Source organism: Mirounga leonina, unplaced genomic scaffold (genome assembly GCF_011800145.1).
Source record: "Mirounga leonina isolate KUSES-001 unplaced genomic scaffold, KU_Mleo_1.0 Mir_150, whole genome shotgun sequence".
NCBI classification, from domain to species: domain Eukaryota; kingdom Metazoa; phylum Chordata; class Mammalia; order Carnivora; family Phocidae; genus Mirounga; species Mirounga leonina.
In genome coordinates, this window is record NW_023270374.1 from 22,209,309 (window position 1) to 22,235,890 (window position 26,582).

The following is a 26,582-nucleotide window of genomic DNA, read 5'->3' on the forward strand; positions in this document are numbered from 1 at the left end:
CCTCTGATGTTTTGGTGGTTGAGACCACATGGCATTTCGTGGCTCCCACTGTCTGTGCCCCTTGCTGTGTCTCCAGCAAACCCCCCCCACCATGTCCGTCCAGTGCCCACCCACACCCACAGTGACACACCACTTCCTGGACGGTGGCCCTGAACAAGACACGCAATCTCTCTGTGCTTCCATGTCTTTATTAAACAGAGCATAATCATACTAGCTACCTTCTACGTTTGTTAAGAGGATGGAGTGAATTGATTTTAAATAAGTTAATATTTGTACAGAGTGTAGGAGACTATCTGATACGTAAAAAGTACTTATGTAAAAATTAAATAAACTTCGGTCAAATTTTGGCTGGTGGGAATTTGCTAGAACATGCAGGGCTTTTCACAGTTGGGCGTTAGAATCTTGCGGAGAAGGCAGAGATTTTCCTGATGATCATGTAAAAGGGGCCGGTGGGGCGCTGCAAATGACCTCTGGGTCCTCTTTGCACAACGCGGAACCAGAGGAGGTACCCGATAAATGCCAACTGCTAGACTGATTTCCTGGTGGGCAGGAAGAGAGTCACTTGGCTCCTATCAACTTTCATTTTGCCTGCCAACCCGCAGCCCTGGAGATCTGGGCCGTGGAGAAGGCGGGCCCAGGTGCTGCAGGAAATACATCCCCCAAGTCTCCTTACCCGGACACGCCGTCCGTCATCCCCCCACCTTCCCAGAAAACGCAAGTCACTTCCCGGCCCACTCAGCCTGGATGCTTGCCTTGAACACCTCATCCCCACAAGCAGCACACAGATTTCCCAGGTTGGGCGCCGAGGGAGGCTGAGCTCTCCGTCACAGTTTTCTGGCCCAGCCTGCGAGGCAGGTGACTGCCCTGAGCCCCGCGAGAGGCTCCTTTGCCTTAGGTGCCTTAGATCCCTGAACACGGGATCAGGCCGAGGGCTCGGGAATGATCCCACGTGGGCTTGTGGATCCAAGTGCGAGTCCCAACCCGACTACGGGTTCATTGCGTGAGCTCTGCCGGGTGCCCCGCGTCTCCCGCGCCTCCACCTTCCTTCCCTGCCAAATGGGCACAGCCACTGCTATCTGGCCGCTGTAAGTGAACGAGGCGATAGGATGTGATGAGGAAGAGCACGACTCTCTGGGTTCAAAGCCTCACTCTGCCATGGGACACTGGGGAACAGACTTGGCTTCTCTGGGCCTCAGTTTACTCATCCATAAAATAGGGATGACAAGAGTTCCCACCTCGTCTGGTGGATGGGGGGAATTAAATGAGGTAAGGAGTGTGAGGCGCTGGCGCATTACTTCCCACAAGGCCCGGTCAGTGCCCATACGTGAGGTCTCGGGGGTTAGAAGCTGCGCACTGAGGTCGGACAGCTGGAGCCTGAGACTCAGTGACAGCACTCGTCAGCTGTGTGACCCTGCATAGATTCTACCTCTTCCTTGTGCCTTACCTATTCATGACGTCGGCAATATTTCCTACCTCAGTTGTGAGGATTGTAGGAGCTCATCAAGGTCAAGTGCTGACACACAGTAAGCACCACTTGCTGTTAATATCATATGACTGTCATTATACAATTGTCATTAATATTATTAATATTCCAATGGAGGCGAGGTAAGGAAGCGAACATTCATTGAGCACCTTTTATGTGCAAGCACTTGACATGAACCATCTGGCGAGGATATTCCTCATTCAGTCAGTCGAAGGGGAAGTGAGGTGCCCAGAGGGTGACCCGCTTGTCCAAGATCCCATAGGTGGGGAGGGGCGATCAGTCCCAGCTGTGCAACCTCTAGAGCAGGGAGGAAGGACCAACACTTCGTGAAGGCCTGCCACGCGCCAAGCATGGGGCTCGGCACCCCCTGGCCTTCTTCGATCTGCACAGGAACCCTGGCTGGGGGTACGACTGTCCCCGTTGCGGCGATGACATGATGAGTCTGAGTCTCCGGGAGGAGGCGAGCTATGTGAACTCTGCAAACTGGCAGAGCCAGGATTCAAACGTGATTGTCTGTCAGAATTCGGCTTACGCAGGTGTCTGGGGCACAATCTTCCACCGACTCGCTCTGCGCCAGGGGAAACAAAGTCTTCGTGTCTAGAAAACCCAAGGGAGAGACCCAAGCCCTGCGGTCTCCAAACCCCGGGGCCACACACCACCCTCTCCCAGGCTCCTGGGTACAGGGGGTCACACTCGCAAAGACAAAGACACTCAATATCCAGAGTGGTTGTTGTTACCCAGAAATCTTTATTACAAAAATATTTTGCAAGCCAAAAAGTTTAAGTTGCAACTATATACAAAATGGGGCCTGTTTCCTTCCTAGCAGTCTTAAAGTAAACTCCCGAAACCACGCTCCTTCCGCAGTGTTGTTTCGACCTCTTCCTTTTCCTGGGGTTCGATACACAAGGTATGGGAATCTCCAGGCTGCCAGGCCGAGCTAAAGCTGCACAACTTCCTTGGCCTCATTCCCTTACTCCCCTTCCAAAATTCAAAATAAAATAAAATTAAAATGGCACCAAGAAAACATTCTCTAAAATTCTGTGTGTGTGTGTGTGCATACGTGTGCACGCTTGACGTGTGTGCCTTCTCTGGGCAGGAGCGAGGGAGACTGAGGTTTACAAGCCAACCTTTTGGAATCTGGAAATGGCCCGAGCCAGGTGGCTGGGCCACTGTGCTCCCACATGCCACAGAGAAACTGTGGCTCATCGGGCCAAAGCTGCCCACATGGCCTGTTGGCTCAGCTGCTTCCTGGATGCCACCATGTAAAATGCCAAATCACTGTCCCCAGAGAACTGGGTCTGAGCTGAGCTCAGTGTTCCACGTGTAGGACCTGCTGATGGGCAAGATGGCTCAGCTTCTCATTCTGATGGCCTGGAATCCCTGGGGCATCGAATGGCTGGACTGAGGAGGCAGGGAGAGGAACCCCTCAGCTCGAAGAGTTGGTCGGTTATACGTGGAGACTGAATAAACAGGGCTTGCTACACGTGCTGGCCCTGGGCCCAGTGAGGCCCCCACCCCCCATCAGAAGGGTGGGGGGGGGGCAGGGGTAATAGGTCACAGCATCTGCCCAACCTCCTGGCTGTCTTGGATTTATTCCAGTTTGATCCCGGAAGGGTTTGAGAGCAGAAATAGAAGATTCCTCTTGCAGGGGTCAGCTCAGAGAGCTGGAAGGGGGGCCGTCGCTAAGGGGAGGGCATCTTTCCTCTCTCCTCTTTCTGGATGAGAAGGCTGAGGCCGCAGGTCTCCACAAGACTGCACTGTGAAGGACGTAGCCTGGAGACACAGCCTGGGCAGGTTGGGCTTTGCACGCTGGGGGCACGGAAGGCAGCAGTACCAGCCACGTGGCTCGGCTGAGGGCGTGGCCACTTTCGTCCGGGAGAGAGACTAAGGCTAAGCGTCTCCATGGAGCAGCCACACGGCAACCTTCCTCCCCATCCTCAGGGTCTGGGACGTGAAGGAACTCCGTTTCTGCTGTAAGAGGATCCCTCCAGGACCACCAACTGGTAAACCTTAGACCGCACAAGACCCAACCAGGGACTTCAACACATGACAAAGAGCCAAGATAACGTTGCTGTCGTTTTAAGAAAAAACAAAACAAAACACCACAGATCAAATTTTCTAACACCTCAGTTTCAAGATTGCACATTTCACATTTCTCAATAATTTACAGGCGTCCACAGCGAGATGTTGCTGAGTTAGTGCTAGCTGGAGGAAGCAAGCTCAGGTCTAGAAAGGAGAGGAGGGGCCATGTGGAGCGTCACGGTTGGGATGATGGGTCCTCAAGGAGTCTCAGAGGGCCACCAGGAGAAGGGTTTTGTTACTCAGTCCTTGATGGTGGTGGTGGTGGTGGTTGTGTGGGAGTTCCTTGGAGGATCCTCCCCTCCCCCAGGGCTTGTGCCGCATCAGTCCAGGGATGGGGAGGCTAGGACCATTGGCAGCAATCTCACCAAGTCTTGGGATGTGTGTCCCAGAGGTTTTTTTTGTTTGTTTGTTTCTTCCCAGCTTCTCCATGGATGGGGCAGTTCAATCTAAACGGAACATTTTCCCCAAGCCCCAGTTGGGTGGTGGTGAAAGGAGATGGTGTTTTCTCTCTCCTCACCCTGGAAGATCAGGCTGCAGAGCATCAAGGGGGCAGTCAGGGTCTCCAAGACCATGACCAAGACCCACATGTTGATGGAGACAGGCATGAGGGTTCTTGGACCCCCAGCGGCTCTGGCCAGTTCCCAGGTCGGTCCCCCCGCTGGTCTGGCACCATTGGCCTCCATGTGTGGCGATGTGGGGGGGACGGTGGCTGCCCTGGAAATGCTGGAGAGCCAAGTGGGTTGGGGAAATGAGAGCCAGCCTCATCCTGGAGTCCCTGGGCCTGCGCCATCCCGGCCCTCTGGGAACTGGGCTGGCTGTCCCCATCACGGCTGTCCCATGTGGGACAGGAAGGCTCGTAAGGACAGACCCTAGAGACGACCACGGTCCCATTCACTTCCTCTGGACCTGGACGCTGGCATACTCCGAGTAGGATGGCTCGGGCTTGGGGGCTGGCTGCTTGGGGGCCCGGTTGAGGTGGACCATGTCCAGGTCCGCATAGGTGAGGCTGTCCTCGGATGCGGGCGGCGGGCCGGTCTGAATGCTGGCATACTCTGTGTGGTTGTTGGGCTCGGCGGCCCGAGGCGCAGACTTCTTCCCCTTGGGCAGGTTCAAGTCTGCATAGGTGATGTCATTGTTGTCCTGGATCTAAATGTGGTGGAGAGATGTTCACTCTGGAGCCCCCAGCCACTCATTCACCCATTGGCACCAAGGCTGGATGCTTTTGTCTCCCCTTGGGCCCCACTGGTTCAGCCCTAAGTCACGACCCACTCTTCTCTGGCCCAGGTTACCTGCCTCCAACCTTACCCTTCCAATCCCCACAAAGCCTGAAGAAGCTTCCTGAACTCAGCCAGCCTGGTCACTTCACAGCGCTGCCTCAGTGTCCCTCCTCCCGAAGCTCTATCCTGCCTTTTCAGCGTTCTTCCCTTTGCCTGGTGTCCGACCCCCTTCTCCTCGTCATGAAACCCAATTCACCCCGTACGTTCCAGCTCAAGCACCGCTTCATCCTAAGACCCTGCCCTCGGCCGGCTCCAGGGCTCCCACGCTGTGCTTCCTCAACCCATGCTTCTCCACGACCCAGGACTGACTCCGTTTGGGGGTCCAAGTAGATGCCGACCCGTAGTGGGTGGAGATAGTCATTTACTTACTGGTTTCTTCAACACATATTCATTAGGTATTTGTTAGAATGCAGGAACCAAGGCCAGCATTGAAGAAGCCCAATCAGTGTTGAATGAATGGATGGATGGATAGATAGATGGATGGATGGATAGAAATTTCAGCCTCACTCAGGGTGAGGCTGGGGTCCGGGAGACAGAGGAGAGGAGCACGTGAGAACAAGCCCCCAGGGAGCAGATGCAGTGAGACTTGGTGGGGCTCTCTCTAGCTAAGGGACTTTGGGCAATTCACTTAACCTCTCTGGGCCTTGGTTTCCCCATCTGTAGAGCAGGAATATAATAGTGTCTATTTCCAGGGTCCCTGTGAGGATCAGATAAGATTACCCAGGTAAAGCTCTTAGAACAGAGCCGGGCACATGTTGAATGAACACGTATGTTCAATAAATGTTAGCCATCATCTGCCATGTAGCCAACCTGAAGGTCTCCCACGTGCTCATCATATCACGAACAATGGCCGCCTTAAAATGACTCATCACGAATTACAGACTCTGCTCCCTCTGTGCCCCGCACTTAGACCGTAGAAGCGGGGTGGGGGGGGGCGGCGCACGACAGCAACCACTCCCCCTGGTTGGTGCACAGTGATCCCCACAGAGCTCGGCAGGGCTTGGAGGCTCCATGCCATCACACGGAGCACCTTCTCTAGGCCCAACTCAGCCTGTTGGAACTACTTACCGCATTTTACAAGTGAAGAAACTGAGACCCAGAGATGTTAAGTACTTGGGTCAAAGTCACACAGCTGGAAAGGATCCAAAGTCTACTGGACTCTAGCGGTGGTCTCACCACACAGCCCCTCCGTCTCGAACCCCGCACACTCCCTTACTTCCCTCTGGGAAACCTACAGCAACGGCATTAATTTCCCTCCCTGGCAGAGGCTTGCACCTGGCCCTGGGGATTCTAAACACAAGGCTGCGGGTCCACAAGGGCTGGGTTGTGACTGTCTTTCTCACCACCCAGGGCCTGGCACACAGTAGGTGCTCAGGAAGTCTTGGCTGGCTGCGAATTCTGGGCGGGTTTCAATGACCAGTTCAATGACCCCTGAAGGTCCCAGAAAGAAATCCAGAGATAAAATGACTAGGGACAAGGCCTTGTTTTCGAATTACCCCTCGAGCTCGAGCCCAGGGCCACTGGGGGCTGACTGGGTCAGGAGAGCAGGCCGCGGTGTTTAGGCCTACAAACGCTGTGCCTTTTACCAGCCCCGACTCTCTACAACAGATTGTGTCTAAAACGATGACAACAGCCCGGGAAATGTCAAGGACGGCTCTCGGGTTCAGGGCAGGGCCTGTCTCATTACAAGAGGCAGCCCTCTGCCTCCAAGGTCTGACAGCATCAGCCAGTGAGAGAAGCAGGGCTGGGTTTCTCGGAATCAGGCCAACCACGTTGCCTGCCCAATTGCATCAGCAGTGTTGAAGAGAAGGCGCTAGAAAGGGAGTATGCCCTTGCACGAGGCAATTAGTGAGCAAACTGTGGACAGTGCCCCCTGGAGTTGTACAATGGGTGTGCTAGGTCAAGGAGACTGTGACACTCTCCTGGCTGGGGCAGAGGGAGAGAGTGCACAGAGGACGAGGGGGACATCAGGAATGCCAGGCTCCCCCACTCTCCCTATCCCCTCCCCCCTCCCCCACTCTGGGGAAGGAGTCTTAATTTAGAGCAGGATCTGCAACTCTGGTGGAGGCAAGGAAATCACACGATCAAGATTCCCAGGAAGGGCATCTCACCAAAGACTGTACCTGGGTTATTTCTCTGGTGTTCTTCTCAGGCTCATGCAACCTAAAAAGGAAAGAGACGCACAGATAAAAATATCCTCACTATCTCCAGTGCTCATGCAAATCAGTAAGAATAACATTTCGTTCCATTTCCTATACGGGTGGAGCAAGTCACAACAGAAACACAACTGTTTATCAAATGTTTGGACCAAAGGGTCAATCTCACTAAGAAGGAATTTTAAGCAGTGCACTATCTTTTTTTTTTTTTTTCCCTAACCTAATTTTTCAGCAAGGATCTTTAAAAGTTAAAATACTGGGTGCTGGGGAAGGTATGGTGAAACAGACACATTCATACATTGCTGGCAGGAGGGGCAAACCCGTATAAGCCTTTTGGTAGGCAGCTTGGCAAAATCAAGAGCTTGGAAGGTGTCCTCATCTTTTGACTCATAAGTGAGCATTTTGGGGGGAATTCAAAATATAGAAAAAGCGTTATGCACAGAGGCGTTTGTCCCAGAGCAGGATAGGAAGGAAGGTTTATATGTTACAGCTCTGCCAATTGGAACTGGTTAAGGAAATTAGGATAGGTTCATAGATAGAGATTTAAAAGGTTTATGAGAGTTTTTTTTATTACAAATGATTACATTAAAATGATAAGCGAAAAGGCAACATTCTCTATGGAATGATCTCAATTCTAAAAATGTATGGATAACACGGGAAGGAAATATAGTAAAATGCTAACAGCGGTGGTCTTTGGAAGGTTTTTTTTTTTTTCTTCCTTTTAGTTCCCATATTTTCCACACGTTCTACATTCTACACATCTAGGTCTTAGCATTAAAAAAAAAAAAAAAAAGAAAAGAGAAGTCACAGTGTCCTGGTTAATCAAAGAAGCCGTTCATGCACTTGATTCTGTAATTGGAGGCCGTGGCTTGGCTCACTGCTGGGTCATGGTCAAGGTGGTGAGCACACCAGAGCCACGGTTTTGCAGGAGTTGTGTAAATTCTCAGGCCGGCAACTCTGGGGATGTGAGCCTGGATAATGTCAGAAATGAGCAATGGGGCTTGGCAGCAGGGTTATTAATGGATTTGGCATGAGATCTTGGCTCAGAAAGCAGTTCTGGGGCATGACTAGGCCCACGTGGCCACAGAAACAGACCTCTGGGGGCAGGGACACCGGCTGCTAAGGAAGATCACGAAGATCTATCCACACCCCTACTGCTTCCAACGCTTCCAAGGCTCCCCACTGCCTCTGGTTCAAGTAAAACCCATCACCCATCAACCCATCGTAAGCCCCGTGTGGTCTGGCCCCTGTGTACTGCCCCAGGCCCTTTCACTGCCTGGCCTTCTTTACCCACATATCCACCCACCAAATATTTCACAACGGCTACTCAATGAGATATACTTTGTATCAACAATGGCCTGGAAAGCCGCCCTCAATCACTTTTCCTCTTGGTTAACTTTTGTGCATTCTTCAAGACTTAACCATGGTGTCACCTCCTTGGGAAAGCTTCTCCGACAGAGCTGGGCTGGCTGGGCTGCCCCTCCAGGTTACCTTCAAGCCTCCTTGCCTATTTTCCTGTCTGGCATATGTGTCCGTCTGCTGCCTGCCTGCCTTGCTTCCTCAGCCCATGGGTACAGGTGCATAAAAGTGACTTAGAATGAAGACATTCAGAGTGCCCCAGGGCCTTTGCACGGGCAGCCCTCCTTGCCTCTTCATTTGCTTCACTGCTTCTCTTTCCTCAGATTCTATTTCAAATAGTCCTTTCTTTGGGAAACCTTCGCTGAACTTTCCATTCCATTCTCAGAACACTGGGTTCCTCCCTTTCAGAGCAATAATGCAGATGAGACGCTATTATCCGTTTTGTTGTGTCTGTCTCTCTTATCTCAGAATGGCACTGTTATTACCCTTCCATGTGCTCAGGCTAAAGAAATGGGAATCATCCCTGATTCTCCTCTGTCCTCCTTAACAACCCATGTTAACCCCTCACAACTCTTGTTGACCCTGCTTCCAAAATCCATATCAAACTCAGCTACTCAAGTCTCCTCCACCATCCCAGCTCCCTGGATTCCTGAAGAGCCTCCTCCCTGGTGTCCCTGCTTCTGTTCCCACCCCTCAGCGTGCCATTCTCCACATGGTGAGGTCATGCCATTTTTGGCTCAAAACCCTCAACCCCTTGTCAGCACACAGTGAGATCCATCTCCGTATCCAGAACGGCGCACCTGTGCGGGCGGCCCCCGCTGAATGCTCTAGTCTCCCATCTCTTCTCCTTGCCTGTTCCAGCCCAGCTGCCCCAGCCTCCTCCGTGTTCCATGGACGTGTCCAACTGCTCCTGCCTCGGGGTCTTGGCACTGGCTGTCCCCTCTGCCTGGGCCACTCTTGCCCCAGATATTCCCGCAGCAGGAACCTTCCCATCCTTCCGCTGCCTTCTGAATGTCACCTCTGTACACCAGCTTTCCCTGACGGCCCGCTGCCCCCCACCCCCTGCTCTGCTCCCTGCCTAGCTCTATTTTATCTAGCCAGATAAAGTGTACTGTACTACATCATGCATTAACCTCCCACCCAGCTTGTTTGGTGACCTGCCTCCTGATGGACTGTGGGCTCCACACTAGAGTCCCAACACCCGGTAACAGGCTGGTGCTGTCAGCATGCCCTAAGTATTTGTTGAATGAATGAATGAATGAATGAATGAATGAACATTGAATCAAAAGGGCCACAAGACCAGGGCTGGTGTCTTTTTTGCTCTCCTTTGCAACGCCCCAGCTTAAGACCAGGCACTCAGCTGGGCTCAGTTCAGATGAATAAATGAAAGGATCAGAGAAGCCCTAAATATTCCAAGAATAAACGCAGTGAATGTCTGACAAGTGGACAAATGGCCGACCGAATGAACCCCAGTGCCCAATTAAGGGAGCAGAGACCTATTTTTCTCTCGTCTGAGCTGGGGAGGATTACAGACAATGTTCTACCAGTACGTCCCTAACCCAGGGAGTTAGAGATACCCAGTCCCTCCACCAGCCCTGCAACCTGAAGGGCTCTCTGAACTCAAAGCGGCGGCAAGCCCCCCTCCACCCTCCCCGGGCACCCTCTCCAGGGTGCTCAGTTGTTTTCCACACCCGCGTCTTCTGGAAAGTGATCCCAGCCGGCTGACTGAAGGCGGCCACTGCATGGGAACCACCATCCCCGCTCAGCAGCTAGCGCTTTGGTTTAGGGAGATGAAAGGGAGCAAGCAATCTCACGGCTCCCTTGGTAGGTTCACGCTAGAAAAATAAAACACAGGCAGAAAATGGTTGGCTTCTCTGGGGAAGAAAAAATAGGCAGCAGGAGGCATGAAAGCAGTAGTGGCAGGGAAACCTGGGCTGGAGCCGGAGTTCTGGTCCTTGCCGGCTGTGGGGCCTTGGGAATGTCACACGACTTCTCTGAACCTCGGTTTCCTCTGCATACACAGGGACAAGAATAACCTTCTAGAACAGGGGTTCTCAAAGTCTGGGCTGGAAGCAGCAGCATCAGCACCACCTGGGAACTTGTTAGAAATGCAAACCCCGCATCAGAAACTCGGGGGGAGAAGGCGCCCAGTAATCTGGGTTTTAACAAGCCGTCCAGGAGATTCTGCCACACGCTCGAGTTTGAGAAGCTCTGTTCAATTAACATGGGGTGATAGTAAATCAGAGGGTTTTTGCTATAATTAAAATTACTGTTGGGCCACTAGAGGAAAAGACATAGATCGGTTCCCGGGACACGGTAAGCGCCGGATGGATGTTAGCTGCTGACGCTGTCGTTACTATTATTATTATTTTTTTTTAAAAAATATTTATTTATTTATTTGAGAGACATTGAGAGAGAAAGAGCATGAGTGGGGGTGGAGGGGCAGAGGGAGAGGGAGAAGGAGACTCCTAGCTGAGCAGGGAGCCCGATGCGGGGCTCGATCCCAGGACCCCAGGATCATGACCTGAGCCGAAGGCAGACGCTTAACTGACTGAGCCACCCAGGCGCCCCTGTCATTACTATTATTGACACTGTCCTTTTCTTTTGGGAACTTATTGTCTAATTCGGGAGTTAAGACAAGCAAAAAATAATGACAAAATAAAAACAAAATAAAAAAGAGCGATCCTCCCGTATCTGAGGCCGTGAAGGCACCGAGGAGAGTTATAGGGATTCGGAAGGGGAAGAGATTACGGATTGGGGCGGTGGTTTGGGATGGCATTCATTCATTCCTCATGCATTTGGTTCATTCCGCAACCCTGAACTGAGCACCTATTCCATTCCAGGCATGGTGCCAGGTTCAGGAGAACCTGAGGGAAAGGATCCCTGCCCTCAACCGGGGGTGGGGGGTGGATTATAGTGTGGGGCAGGTGCAGAGACAGCTTGAATACACTGTGGTGTCAATTCAGGGGCACCAGGAGAGGTCCCAGGACAAGCCCCTGTCCCTGGGGGAAGGGAAGGCGGTAAGCAGGTGGAAGGAGGGGTGCCCACTCGAGCTCCTATGTTGCACAACTCCAGGGGGCGCTGTTCGCAGAGCCCATGGTGACTGCTGCCCCCTGGCGCGGTGGAAACCCTGGGTGGTGCAGGAGCGCATCTCAGGGAGAGGACTGGGAGGAGAGTGAGGACAGAGCATGTGGGAGGCCGTGGAGGGAATGCAGCGTGGCTGAGTCACAGAGTGTGAGGGCTGAGGAGTGGCCGGAAGTGAAACTGTCCAAGTCAATGGGGGCTGGACGACGAGGGGCTTGAGGGCCCCAGTGGCACTGTCGGACTGTTGAGGGCCGCGGGGAGCCACTGAAGGTTTTCAGGCAAAGGACAGAAGTCAAGTCTGGGGGCACCTGGGGGGGGGGGCTGTCAGTTAAGTTCCTGCCTTCGGCTCAGGTCATGATCTCAGGGTCCTGGGATCAAGCCCCCTGTCGGGCTCCCTGCTCAGTGGGGAGCCTGCTTCTCCCTCTCCCTCTGCCCCCCACCCCCACCACTCATGCTCTCTCTCTCCCTCAAATAAATAAACAAAATCTTAAAAAAAAAAAGAAGTGAAGTCTTGCCCTTGAAAAGAGTGTACTTGGCGCACACACACACACAGCACTCCCATTGCCCCCAACCTTGGGACTGTCCTTGACTCTATAATCCATCAGCAAGTCCGCTGGACTCTACCTCCAAAACATATCCAGAATCTGCCCCTTTCTCAGCCATCCCTTCCCCATGGTCCAGGCTACCAGCATGGGCTTTGACCACTGCAGCGGCCTCCTCCTGGGCCTCTCTGCCTCCATCCTCACCTCCTACAGCTTGTTCCCCACACGCCACTCAGAGTGGTACTTTCAAAACACAAGTCAGATCATCTCCCTCCTATGGCTCCTCGTTCCACTGGGAGTCAAACCCTAGACCTCTGGCCTCCACTCCAGAACCTCAGTTTCTGCTCTGCAATTCTGAAATCCACAAAGTTCTTAAAAAAAGAAGAAAGAAGAAAGAAAGATCTGCGCAACCCATTTGTTAACAAAACCTGACCTGCACCGACATGAAGCTATTTATGGCTTTTATTTATGGCCCATGCGGGGCATGCCCGTGCAATTTATTTGTTGTTTCCAGGCAGGTACATTCAAGTGGTAGATTATGGGGTTCTGGATCTCTCCGCTGGGGGCGAATATCGGGGGCTTTCATTTAAAAGCTGGAAAGTCTGAATTAGTAACAAACCTGGTTGCATGGCCTTGGGCTGAGACTGTGGGCCTGCATCTCCCTGGCCTCCTCTCCTGCCCTTTCCGTTCCTTCTGCCCCAGCACACAGGCCTCCTCTCATCCTCCCACCTTGACCACTCCTGCTCTCTCACCCAGCAGACACATCCCCCTTCACAGCTCCTTGGCTCAGGTCCCTGTTCACGTCCCCTCTTCAGTGGAGGCCACTTTCCCTGCCTAAGCTAGCCCCCGACATCAGTTTCCATCCCCTGCTGGGCCTCATTTGTCACCACCTGACATGACAGTACACATCGTTTTGCCTCTGTGTTCACTGTCTGCTTCTCTCCCTGGGGCCTGAGCGCCAGGAAGGCCTGGATGCTTGCTCACTGCTGTATCCCCAGCACCCGGGACAGAGCTGACGCAGTCGGGACTCCGCAGAAGCCGCTGAAAAGCAACAATCTAATGTACTGTCTGTTCTATAACGTCATGGCCTTAGGCTCTGAGCAGGCCCTCGGCGGCCGGTTGGCAGACTGTTTCTACCCTACTTGTCCCGGCATTCCCGGGGCCGCCCATGCCAAGGTACTCAACACACACTGAACGAAGGAAGGAAAGAGCAAAGTACGCAGCTTGGATCTGGGGGCTGCGTGTGGGGGTGGCAGGTTTCCGCCACCATCCAAACAGGACTGGGGGAGGGTCTCGCTGTCTGCGGACCGCAGGCAGGAAATCAGAGCCTCTGTGCCAAAGAAATCCCCTCAAATCCCCTCATTTCACACAATTATCAAACACGGACACAAAGGAGAGAAATAGAAAGGCTGCCCGGCACAGGAGTGAGGGTCACTGGGTGTGTGGATGGTGCTACACAGTTTTGGGGGGCTGTCAACCAACCAACCACCCACTACTGAGGATCCTCGCTCAGCGGCGCACTTACCTCGTAGAAGAAGTGGAGCCCTTGGCTGAAAGAGAAAAGAAACCCAAATCAGTTATTTAACCTAGAAACACACTGTTCTTACATAACTTTTTGCGGGGTGGGGGGTGGGCCAAAGGTTTGCCTACAGGGAGGTTGTGAGGAATTGTTGAAATCACCTCTTCTGAACCACAGGAATCCCCCATGCCCACTCCAGTGGGGTGGTCTAGTATCTTCCATCAGGAGGACCAGCGGGCTGGGCCTTCCCCCTTTCCCACCTCGGGGGGTTGCCAAGGTCAGATCCCACAGCAGCCTTCAGCCCAGGAGAGGCTATCTGCCCTGCCTCTGTCTGGCCTCACTTCCACTCACCAGATACCTTATCTGAGACCCCATGGGAGCCTGGGTCCCAGTCAGGGCCCTTCACAGCTGAGGAACAGATTCTAGCAGGGCTAGAGTTGGGAGAGCAGGTGCAAATCCCACGTCTGCCCCCAACTCACTCGCTGTGAGACCCTGGCTGGGTCACTTCCCCTCTCTGAGCTTGGATTTCAGCTCTCCAGCTCACAGAGTTGGGCTGGACATCTATTTATTTTCATGTCACCACTTTCTAAAAAAGGATCTTAGGTGGGAAGAAAGGGTCCATCTGGTTCAGAGATTTTAAGCCTGTGATATGGGGCATACCACAGAGAAGCTGCTGGGGTTTGGCCACTATTTGACTCCCATCCCACTGTAAAATTGTAATTAAAAAGCAACCTGCACACCAAATGTGCTCTGCACTGCATTCTACCAGGCTAGAGGCTGCCACAATGCAAGAATTCTCCCTGCCAGGTAGTGGATTTTTTAGGTGAGGTGGTACCAGATGGGAAGGCTGCAGCTCAGCAACCAATGTCTGAATGGAAGCTGATGGGCTGCAAAGTGCTGGGATACGAGCTGTCTCAGGGAGTCCAATCATAGGACACCAATCACCCTCATTTTATACCAGAGAGACTGGGGGGGCTGCCTAGGGTCACACAGCTAGTAAGCAATAGAGCTGAAATCAGGACATTTTCATTGCAAGTATCGATGTAGAGGATGGGCAGACCCCTCCAGGGACCACCGAGGAGAGAAGGGTCATCTCATTAAGGCAGAGATGATGTGCAGAGCGGTCCCAGACACAGTCCCTCAGGTCACATTTGAATCTTGGCCCCACCGCTTAGCAGCTGAGGCCCTGGGCAAATTTTGTAACTTCTCCATGCCTAAGTTTGCTCCTCTGTAAAAGCAGGTTAGTAAAACCACCACAGAGGTCTGTGGTGAGAAAAGTGTGTGGCACGTCAGAAGGACGGAGCGAGCGCTAGTTGTCACTGTCACCAGAGCCTATGTGTGAGAGCTGGGCTCTGCACACAGCTAGACCCGTCACTCAGGGGTTGGGCAGCCTTCGCCAGCGTCTGCAGCTCTCCAAGCCCCGTTCCTCTTCTGGAACACCCGGTTCCTAACGCCCAAGCCCACAGTAATGAGTGCGCATGTGCCAGAGCCTGACAAGGCGCCCAGGGATGAGCCTGCTAAAGAGGGGCTGGGATTTCACTCATGGCCACCATGAATGCCATCCGATGGGCTGGCCTGTCACCCTCAGTGGGCAGTGGAGCCTGCTTCTCTGCCCTTCCCCTGTGATGTGAAGGCTTGGACTTGAGGGAAAACCACCAGGTAGATCACCTGGCAGAAACTCTTCCAGATTCCAGAGAGGCGGGGCCGGATGCCAGCCCTTCTGGATGGGGAGGCTAAGGCTTGGCCAGTACTCACAGCTGAGTCCTACCAGCCAGTCCAGGAGGGAGGGAAGCGTGGGAAGCAGAGGGGAGGGGGTACAGAGATGTGTGACTGATGAACAACGCGCCCATTTGAGCCCAGCCCAGGGGTCCGGGTGCAGAAATGCAGCTCAGGACAGCGCTTTGCGGTCTGTGGCATATGGTGGGTCACAACCAGCATTTTAAAGAGAATTTAGTCTAGAATATGACAGAAAAGAAAATATCAGAGTTCCAATTTTATCTACAGGAGTGTGGTGTGTCTTGAGTGGAGACATGACACGTGTTTTTATAACTTGTAGTCAAATAAGTTTCAGAAACACTGGCTTAAAATTGTCTCCTCCATGAGTGGCAAAGAGAACATGTATTTTCTGAGGTCTGAGAATATTAGCTTACTTGTGAGCTTATTTGTGTTTCGTGACTCTCCTCCAAGGGAAGCATTGCTATAACCATTTTACAGATGCAGAAACTGAGGCTCGCAGAGGCCAAACTGATCGTTTAGAACATGTAACAAGGCTGTGGAACGCTGGTTTGTCTGATTCCGAAGTCAGAAGCCTTGGCAAAGCAACAACTCCACACACAGGCATGCACACAAACCAGGGTATGATGTCCTAGATTTGCGCTTGGACCCTCCTGCTGCGGAGTCCAAGGCTGTGTGCCTTGCCGCTGAGACGACAGCTTTCCGGGAAGGCGGCGCCTGCTTCTGGGCTCGCGTACAATACTGACAACAGGAGCTAACGTTTACTGAGCACCCTGCTGTGTGCCAGGCACTCTCTGAACATTTTACATGACATCGCCCACTTAATCTTTCTCAGCACTCTTGGAGGAGGTGCTCGTATGATCCGCACCTCCTCCCGCCCCCCCACCCCCCCCACCCCCTGCCTAGGGGCTGGGCATGTACCTGGATGGGTAAGAGGAAAGCAGATGTTTCCTGGGGTTCCTGGCAAATAATGTTTCCCTCCTGAGATCCCCTTCGTGCCCCGGCATCTCCCTGCTTCCCAATTTGGTAGGTGTCCCGGGAGGATGTGAGGCCTGGAGCAGTGACGGCTATCTTGGAACCACAAGGTGAGGCTGAGGGAGGGACCCACCGGGTTGGGGGGAGGCGGATACCATCCACATTCCTGCCTGGCGAAGGTCTGTGTCAGCCTCGACACTGTTACCGCTGGGCTTCTTGTGGAAGCAACTGGACTTCCTCACGGCTTCAGCTACGTTAGCTCAAAGCACCCTCATGGCCTCTCCCTCGGGGAAGGACAGCCCAGGGGCCAACTCTTGGGGAGGAAGAGGAGGACACACGCACCTTTCTTCTGTCGGATTCGGAGGAGGTAGAGGGCTGCGATCAGCAGAGCCACCAGCAAGGCACAAACCACACCCACCACAATGAAGATACTCCGGCTGTCGTTATTGTCTAGGGACCACAGGGAATAGAGGTTTCATGTATGCAAATTAAAAACAGTGAAACTTAATACCCACCACCCCTTTTCACCGCTAGGTAGGCATCATTAACTGAGAACCTCTGGCCACACATGTTTTGAGCCACACGGGCACGTTCGTGGGTAGGCACGCACTTCCCCACGTGGGTCACCCGTGGGCCGTGCCAAACCCATGCCGAGGTGCCAGGAGGGAAAACGTTCGTTGCTGATGGTGATGGAGGAAGCCTGGCCTCGGGACATGGGCAGAAATCTCACTCCCAAGGAACAGAAACATGTTCCTTCTCACCTGGAATGAACCAGAGTGGCCACCATGGCGGCCCAGGTCTGTCCGAAACTCTGAGTCGCAACTGGCTCTCACACACTGGGAGGGGGGCTGTCGAGGGATGGGGACCAATGGCAGACATGTGCAGCTGGTTACTGGACTCTACAGAGTTCTCAGGAGCTGTCTACTCATCTGTGCCTGGGACTGGGGCAGAGGAGCTCGGAACCCAGGTCACTTGTAATGGCGACCGTGTGGGTAGGGCTGGAGCCAGGGCACAAGTGGGGGCTCCTGCACCAGAGCATTGTGGGTAGTCAGGAGCAGAGCTCTGAGCTGCAGAAACGTGGGTTCATATCAACGTGCCTGGCCGGGTGACCTTGAGCCAGTCATTCAAACCTCCCTCTACATACTGACCTCCTCTCATGTTACGGAGGCCAATAATCCTCTCTACCTCATTGGATAGCTCTGACGATTAACCTACTAACTAAACAATCAACCAACTCACTCACTCACTCTCTCATTCTTTTTAAAAGCATTTCCTGAGTGTATACTATGTGCCAGGTCCTGAAGCTACGATGCTGAACAAGACAGCCATGGTCCCTGGCAGCTGAGTCTCGGAGCTGAAGGGTCAAGCTCCAACACTGCCGTGAGCAAGCGAAGGGGCCCAGAGAGAGGCACTGACTTGTCCAAGGTCACCCAGCACGTCTATGACAGAGCCAGAGTCGAAATCCACACGTCCTATCTCCTAGTATGGGCCTCATCCTATGAGAACCAGGCATCAGTGACATCAAAGGGACACCTTGCGGGCCCCAAGGCTCCCAGAGCTCCCCTATTCCCTCACAGGATGCACTGGGGAAAGAAATGGTCTCTGTTGAAACCCTCAGCCAGATGCAAGGCAGAGCCATGCTAATGACGAGTGATGGAACGTTCCACAGTGGCACGAAAATGCCAACGAGGAGCTGCTACTCTGAAGAGAGAAGATAGAGATGTCGACAACAGGTTGGGAGGGGCTGAGAAAATCACACCCGACACCTCTCCCTGGAACGGGGGAGTGCCAGGGCTGTCGCCGTCTTAACTGGGCATGCACTTTGGCCCAGAAATGCTCTTTGGGAAATCGTCCCCCAAAAACAGCTGCACAAGTAACAGAGTCTGTGCAAGGTCATTCATCACAGCAGTGATTCTACCTGAGGTAAGGCGCAAAGATTCTGAAGCCCCCATCCCATTCCAGGGGTGCAGGCCTGCGAAGGCAGCCAGGGGGACAAAGCCAAGGTGAGAAAGAACAGCAGGAGGGGATGGCTGGCCTGGGGGGTGACAGTCTCTGTCAGGTGCAGAAACAGGAGGCAGGAAGCTAGAAAAAGGCCAATGTCCCCCCACCCCCCGCCCCCCACCCCCAGCGTCTTTCTCCAATGCATGCTTCTGTCAAAAGATCTACAAAGATATGTACCAAATTCTTACCGGTGGTCACTGCTAAGGTGTGGGCTTTGGGGGTGGGGCACTCACTGTAAAATTTGACTTTATATCTACAGACTTCTAGATTATTCCATAATAAACAGGAATTACTACTTTTAGTGGTAAAAAAAAGATAAAATTTAAAGTGCCAGGACAGTCGGCATTGAGGCCTCACCCTGGGTTTTATGGGTTTCCTGATCCTTCTGGTGGGCAGAGGCCATAAAGGTATGGTTTTTGGTGACCGCGGGCTGCCCGTCATGCTGCACCTGGCAGGTGAACACCACATCTTCCCTGTGGGCGGATGAGTTCACCAGGAGCCAGCTCGTCCAGTTAAACGTCCCATCCTTGTTCTCTATGAGGTTTGAGGCTGTCGAGGCTGTCGAGGCCGTTTCTGTTCGGGACATGTTTCCGTTCTCCAGCCAGGTCAGCTGTAGGCGCTGGGGGTAGAACTTCTTCACTTGGCAAGTGACCTTCACCTGGTCCCCTGCCACGGGTTCCTGGGAAACCTCCAAGGTGGGCGGAACTGAAAGAGCACAGAGCAGAAGCTCTGACCTCATGGAACAGACAGATCACGGGGGAGGGGCTCGAGAACTTAGCTTCCCCCACACAGCAAGGGAATCACCCAGAACAGGGCTAGGCATGCAGCTGGTGCTCAAACACTGAGGGTAGCCTTTGCATATGAATGAAATCCCTAAGCACAGTGCCCAGCACACAGTAGGTGCTCAAGGACTGGTAGCTCCTATTAGGGTAAGAATGAGTGAAATCAAGATCCTCAGCCCGTGGCATGCAGCCGGAATAGAATAATCAGCAAAATAAATGACATCACCAAGCACACGGTGGCGTGGATTACAGCAGGTGCTCAATAATTGGAATTGCTATGTTAAACTAAATGACCTACCCAGCACAGTGCTTGGCACATGATAGGTGTTCACCCCCCAGCTGCCATGAAAACCATAGGAGGGGACCGTACACCTAGGTGCAGGGTGACTGGGAGGGTCTGTCAGGAGTCAGACTTCAGGCAATGGACCGCCTGGGGCAGAGAGTGGGGGGAGGGGCAGGCTCAGAGACTTGGGGGCCAGACCCGGGCTTGGGCTGGGGGTGAGGGGCATCTACCTCGGAGGACCTCAGACAAGTTGGCAGTCCCACGAAGAGGAGGACCCTGCAGGGTCACGTGGGTCACCTCGCAGATGACCTGGGAGCGAACGTCCCCCGGGGCCAGCACCAGCCTGGTTGTGCTGGAGACGCTGTAGGAAGTGCTGTTTCCCTCTGGGTCCACGGTGGTCTGGGAGGCTGCCAGCTCATTCCCGTTTTTGAACCATCTCAGGGTGATGTTTTTGGGGGAGAAGCCATGGGAGTTGCAGGTGAAGTTCACTGTCTGCTCAGGCGAGGCCCTGGCCGTGGGACCCGACACCACGGGGGGAGAGGGTTTGGCTACAAGAGGAGCATTTATGAACAGTAAGCATGACTGTGGTCATCAGCACCAAGGATACGTGTGTGACACTGTGGAGAACCCTCCGCCCTTCTGATAGCGTGGGGAGGGCCGTGTCATCCCCTCATCCCACAGAGGAGGACCTGAGGTTCCAGAGCTGAACTCTGAGTCGGGGAGCAGGGCCCAGGTGCAGGTCCAGGCCTGAGTTCAAGTCCCCCTTCTCGCCTCTGCCAGGTGACTTCCCACCGATCTGGGCACCGGAACGACATTCCTGTTGGGTCTCACTCTTGGTATCAACCATCCTAGCCGCCTCCCTGCAAACCTCACTGAGTTCAGAGAGGCTGTGCAGCAGGCTGTGCAGGGGAAGCAGGGGTGCGGCGGGACCCCCATGGAAGCCGGGACCAGGCTGGCCAGTCCACGGGAGGGGTGGCCGTGGCACCGCGTGGCTCTTCCTCTGTGACATGGGACAGCATGCCTTTCTCCTTCCCGGGGTTGCAGGGAGGGGAAAGTAAGGGAATGTAAGCGGTTTTACTTTGAATAAAACACTGAAATGCTTCTCAGAACCAAACAAACACAGATCTATCTTTATCCCAAACCTAATTCACACCCAGAGCCCTCCGCTCAGGTATTTATGAATTTACTTTAGTTTTCACTCTCTCCACAAATATTCCATAGGGTCTAATCTGTGCCATCCCTAAATCCAAGAGGGAGGAAATGACGGGATGTTTTTCTGAAACTGCGTTCTTCTCTTGGGTCCGTTTTGGGTTGAAAACCAAGATTGCTGAGTGCTGAGAAAGCCCAAGTTGGTTAATTTCTTAATCGTGAATTAATTTCAAGGACAGAGACACGGGACTACAAGCAGGGAGAAGCCGTCCTGTGTCCTGAAAGCACACACACATCCGTGAATCAAAAGGGGGGGGGATGCCTTTCGCCCACAGAAGGTCCTATAGGGTGTCTCCAAATTGTTAATTATTACCCAAAACCTTCCACAACAAACATAGAAAATATTACAAATATTCACATTTGTAAATATTTAACTTGCTTCCTAAAACACATCAAACATGTTGAGGTCACGTGAATAAGTGAAGTCATAAAATCACCAGCAGCCCGGATACCCCTAGAGGGACAAAGTGCTGGGCTCCGTTACCACTCTGGGCAGTGTCTTGGGCACCTGACACTGGGCTGATTCCTCCTCGCCCCTCAGCTCCTTTATCCCTCAGCCAGCCCTTTGAGGGGGGCCCCAGTATGGTCCCATTTATGGGCCAAGGCTCAGGGAGGCTGAGCCATGCCATGGCTGGCCCAGGGCATGCAGTGAATAAAGGGCAGAGCTCCCCCCACCCCACACAAGACTGATTCATTTTAGCTGCTCTTTTTTTTTCTTCCTGCACCTGCGTGTCTGTTTTGGTACAAAGCGGGTCAAAACACCACCTTGGTGACATGTGAGGATGTATGTAATAAAAACGCAGAACCTGGCATACAGTAGGTCCTCAATAAACAACACCGATGATTATTATCATAAGATCTGCTCGTGACTACTTCTGACACTACCTATTTGTCCTTTCGGCTGTAAGAAGGCAAAACCAAAGCTTAGCGGGAACACAAGAAGAGTCCCAAGGCCTGCCATGCAAAACCCCAAATGAGAAAAGCAGCAGAAACCAGCAAATTATGATTCTCTCCCTCTTTTAATAATCCCCTCAGGAAACAAGTTTGGCGAACTGGCTTTCAAAACAAACAAGATCACAGCGTATTCCAGCAGATTAGCTATTTACAGAAAGCTGGGAGCGTTTCGAAAGAGGGACAGATTTTGGTCATGACATTTGGGGTGTGTTGAGGCAGGGAGGGCTCTGGGGCTGAGTGGCGAGTCTTTGTGGGGACTCCGGCCCATGTTCGGACGCACGCATGCTGAAAGATGGGAAGGTCCCCTAGCTGTGAAGCTCGGATCTGAGCAGGGTGTTGGCTGCCCCTCCCTGGGCTGGAGGGCAGGGAGCAGCTCAGCCCCAGGCATGCTCCTTGGGAGGGTGTCCTGGCCACTCCATTCAGGCTCATTTCCCAAACAGCTGTCGAGGGCACAGCTCTCCTGAAACATCCACCCACCACAAATCTCCTCTCCCAGCCCCAGGAGCACAAGGGGGGAAAAAATTCAGTGTTTCCTCTGTGACCTCGGGGAACATCCAGCTTAGGGCTCTTCAGCCCGGGCTGTGCATTAGGAGCCTCTGGAGTGGTTAAAAAATTCACCTGCCCAGGCTCACGTCTGACGAAATAAGTCAGAATATCTAGGGGGGAGCCAGGGGCTGGGGATCTTTTTTTCCCAGGTGATTTTTTTTTTTTTTTTTTAAGATTTTATTTATTTATTTGAGAGAGAGAATGAGATAGAGAGAGCATGAGAGGGGGGAGGGTCAGAGGGAGAAGCAGACCCCCTGCTGAGCAGGGAGCCTGATGCGGGACTCGATCCCGGGACTCCAGGATCATGACCTGAGCCGAAGGCAGTCGCTTAACCGACTGAGCCACCCAGGCGCCCCTTCCCAGGTGATTCTAAATGAGCAGCCCAGGTTGCAAGGCACCCAACGTCACCCTCCAAACCCCACTTACATTCGAGGTCTGGGAGGAAGAGTGACCCGGCCAAGGTCCTGTGGCCCGGGCATATCCTAGCTACATTCCTGGGACACTGACCACATGCCAGGCCCTGCTGTAGGTGCTTTAAGGCATTCACTCATTCAGTCCCTGCAGTGGCTCTGTGGGGTCAGGCTGTCGCAGACAGACAAGGACACCAAACCCAACGTGTGGATGACTTGTCAGAGGTCACAGAGCAGGGGAGGCAGAGCTGGCCGGGAGCCCGGGCAGTGGGGTTCGGCCGTGCTCTCGGCCGCTGTGTACGGATGCCCAAGAATCGCCTAACCTCCACATCTGGGGCCTCCTGGATCTCCTCTCCAATCGTCAGCCCCCCTGACCAGCAGCCTGATTATCCCCAGGTCACAGACGGGACACAGAGGCCCCAAGGGAAACGGAGACTAGCCCAGGATCGCACAGTTCTGGGGGGAGTACCCAGGGCTCACTGAGGGTCTGTCCCCTCACCCGGCTCTCTGTGGCCTCCTAACATCCTGCCGAGGCTGGCGTGATGACCCACTTTCTATGGCGAGGCAACAGAACCCAGCAAGGGGAGCCGGGTCACAACCCTGAAGGCACACCTAGATTTGGGGCCCCCTCCTCTGTGCCGGTGACACAGACAGAGCGCCTTAGATCCTTCCAGCTCTCCGAAAAGGAGTCCATGATATCACCATTTTACAGGTGAGGAGACTGAGGCTGAGGGAAACCAAGGGGCTCTTCCTCACTCCCCACTGTAACCCCAGGGGGGATTTCCTGTGGCCCCTAGCCTTCACATTCACAACAGAGCGCCTTCTTTAGCCCAACAGTGACCACCACCTTCCTTGTCCCTCTGACATTCTCCACTGCAAACACTTATGAGGAGGGGTCCCTCTGGGTGCCCAGAGCTGCTGACCCTGTAGCAATGGAGCAAAGATGTGGGGTCCCAACAGCTGAGTCTAGAATATGAACCCTTGCTCAGAGGGCTCCAGACACCCACCAGGAAGTGCCTCCCCATCATCCTGTCTGCAGAGCCAGGAATGGGGTGCCCGGTGTTGCTGGGATCGCGGGGATCCCTCTGCTCTCTCCGGGCCGCTGCCCCCAGGCTGTTCAGTGAAGGAGCAACACCACGCAACAGGGAAAGACTCCTGATGTTCTTATGTATGTGGAACCATGGCCTCCAGGAACAGGCTCAACACTTCATCAGATGTTTGCATATCTGTCTGATCTGGGGGTGCAAAGCTAGCCCACCTCCCCCCAAAGACTCTTCTTCTTAATGCATATTGTTGAAGAACAGAATACAGTATTTTAAAGGAGAGGGATGTACCATCTGAACCTCTGGAAAAATGATGAAACGGAGAAATACTGGCTCCCTGTTCAAAGGGTCAGTGTAACTTGGTTTTATTCAGCACCTACTATGCACCAGGCTCTTCCATGGAAACAGTATCCAAAGCTGGGGCAGGAAGAAACCTGCCAGGAATCAGATGGGTTCTGGAACAATCTCCTCACTCACTGGATACATGAGCATGAGCAAGACCTGTCATCTCGTGACAGGCTCTGAATGTGTACATGGAAGGCTGGGCTAGATGGGGCCTTTGCGTGCTGACAGCTCAGGGTTCCAGATCCCGGGCCCCTGGCAGAAAACCCTAAATGATCATCTTTACGTCAACGGGACAACCCTATTCACCCACATGGGCCCCTCTTCCCTGGGTGAGGACATTCTGGGTGCCCCAGGTCTGCTCGGAGCCTGCAGCCACTGTGTGAGTCGGTCCCTGAACCAGGCTCCACTGTTTCTGGACAGACCCACAGCAAAGGCCCAACCTCTGGCATCTCCAACCTGGGCCGTCAGAGTAAACAGTGAGTCTGTACCTCTCAGGAATGTCTTTTCTGTGTGATGTTTCTGAAGATGAAATAAAGAAACACGTTCTTCCTTCTCTCTGCCCTGGATGGGTCTGTCCTCGTTGGAACAGAAGTGAACGTAAGCTTCATGAGAGAGGAGCCCTTCCCTGTTTTGTTCCCTGCTGCTTCCCCAGCACCCAGCGCAGAGCCTGCACACAGCAGGTGCTCAGTAAGTGCTGAGTAAAGAGAAGAGTCACCCACATGGAGGGGGGTGCTCTCTGGAGGTAAGAGTGAGGTGGGACCTTCTGACTGGGCAAGTCACTCAGACTATTAGTCCCTCATCCCTGGAACCAGAGGGCTGGTCAGGATAGGAAAAGGCGAGAGCTGTGGAGCCCTCAGACTGGGGTTCTAGATTTTCCCACCATTTATCAGCCGGGGGGCCTTGAGCAAATAGCATGACCTCCCCAGGTCTCAACTTCCCTGATCTGTGGGAGGGGCTGAAGTCAGGGGCACCCACCTCAGAACCTGATCCTTAGCTCTTGCTCAGACAATGGAGGGCATTCTTATTGACTTGTTGTCACAACCAGAGGACAAAGGAGCCCCCGGCCATACTCACCGCTCACTATGAGTTGAGTGCCTGGTCCAGATTTAAACTCCACATCAGGGTTCCCTTTCTGGAACTTCACACAGTAGTAGGTTCCAGCGTCTGCTGGGGTGATGTTACTGATGCGGATGGAAAAGTCCGTGGTGTTTCTCCTTGTGGTATCTGCAACATTTGTCACTCGGGGGTAGCGGCCTGCTCTGAAACTGAAGATTAACTCCCGGGCTGGCCCTGTTCCCCTGAACCACTCAACCGTCCCAAGGGGGAGCAGGGAGGTCAGGGTGCAGTGCAGAGTGGCTGTCTGTCCGGCTGCGACAGACACTGAATTCTTAGGCTGGATCACCTGCAGCTCCGCCTCACCTGCCACACCTGGAGGGAAAACAAAGATCATCCTGACGTGATCCTGGGTGTCTCCTCACGTGTGTATCCACAACAGCTCAGTGAGTGAGTGCACACCGTGAGCGGGCCTTGACCTAGGCACGTTGCATGTACGTGGCATGCAGCCCTCACCACGAGCCTGTAACGTGAGACCCCATCACAACCGAGGAAACTGAGGTTCATGATGTGTCAGGGAGCAGGCTGGAGGTCCTGAGTCCTCTCCGGAAGAGTCATGTCTGAGCTGAGCTCTGAACCTCCCAGGATGTAAGGGGCACAGTGTTCCTCACAGAGGGCACAGCGGGGCAGGGGCTCAGAGGTGGGGGGCAGCACGGTGTGCGTGGGGCTCTATGGGGAGCTTAGGTTCTTTTGGGCCTGGCCCAGGAAGCAGGCCCCGAGCAGGGAAGCCACACCCAGCAGCTGGGGCTCGTCCAAGCTCTGGAGTCATGAGGCGGGAGGACTTGGATTTGAGTCCTGGCTCAGGCCTTACTTCTCCGTGACTATGGCCATCACTTGGGCCAAGAACATCCAACAGGATGTGGATGTGGATGGGAGTGCTGCCCTTAGTCTGGGCAGGTCTCTCCATGGCTCTCGAGCCTCAGTTTCCTCATCTGTCAGTCAGTTACTGTGACCCCATCTCGATGGATCTCTGGCAGGACCAAACAACAACCGTGGCCAGGGACAGCGTCAAAAAGAAGCATCTGGTCTTTGGAACCATCTGAGCCGGTCTGAAACCTGGCTCGCCTTTTATTCACACGTGACCCGCGTTTATCCTTTGGTTTTGAGACTCAGTTTCCTTATCTACAAGATGGGTAGAGCATCCCCTAGCCCTCTGCTTTGTTCTGAGAAGAAAATGCAATGACACACAGAAGTTACTTAGCACCACGTGGGGCACAGGGAAGCTATTGTCATCACACAACAAATAAATGGGGGGGGGATCTGTTGTGCGAACTTCCCCCCCACCCTTGCTAATGCACCTGCAGGCCAGGCCATCCTGGATACTGGGGACAAGCAGGGGCTGGACGCACATTAGGCCTCAAGGGCTCCGGGCTGGGTAGCTGGAAGGCTTCCTAGGCGTGGTGAAAGGGAGGGGCCTGAGCCCCAAACTGGAGAGCAGTGGGGCATGTGAGACAGAGACTCCGGGCAGAGGACATGGTGTGGGGGGGGTCGGGGGGACACAGCCAGGAAGGTGACCAGGCAGTGGGAAGCTGCCGAGAGAAGCTGCCGAGATACTCATGTCACAGTGCACCCAGGGCCCAATTCTGACCCAGGTGGGGGTGGGGGAGAGAGGAGAGATCATAAAGCCCTTGGAGAAACACAGAGGCCGGGAGACAGAGAGTGGGGACAACAGACACAGGCTGAGG

General features: G+C 53.6%; 1 protein-coding gene across 3 annotated transcripts in view; it reads right to left on the reverse strand.

The window, feature by feature from the left end:
• Positions 1-220: 220 nt before the first annotated feature.
• Positions 221-26,582, reverse strand: part of SIRPA (signal regulatory protein alpha) — a 43,071-nt gene continuing 16,709 nt past the window's right edge. For 2 of the 3 annotated variants that reach the window (XM_035006023.1, XM_035006024.1), the window contains exons 3-9: positions 24,859-25,212; positions 19,508-19,825; positions 18,570-18,917; positions 16,554-16,661; positions 13,509-13,533; positions 6,966-7,005; positions 2,382-4,711 (exon numbers count right to left, since the gene is read on the reverse strand). In XM_035006023.1, the coding sequence (XP_034861914.1) occupies positions 4,457-4,711; positions 6,966-7,005; positions 13,509-13,533; positions 16,554-16,661; positions 18,570-18,917; positions 19,508-19,825; positions 24,859-25,212 (1,448 nt within the window). In that variant the 3' untranslated portion in view covers positions 2,382-4,456. Of the gene's footprint in view, positions 2,052-2,381; positions 4,712-6,965; positions 7,006-13,508; positions 13,534-16,553; positions 16,662-18,569; positions 18,918-19,507; positions 19,826-24,858; positions 25,213-26,582 lie in introns of those variants that run through there. The other variant, XM_035006025.1, reaches the window with a different exon arrangement.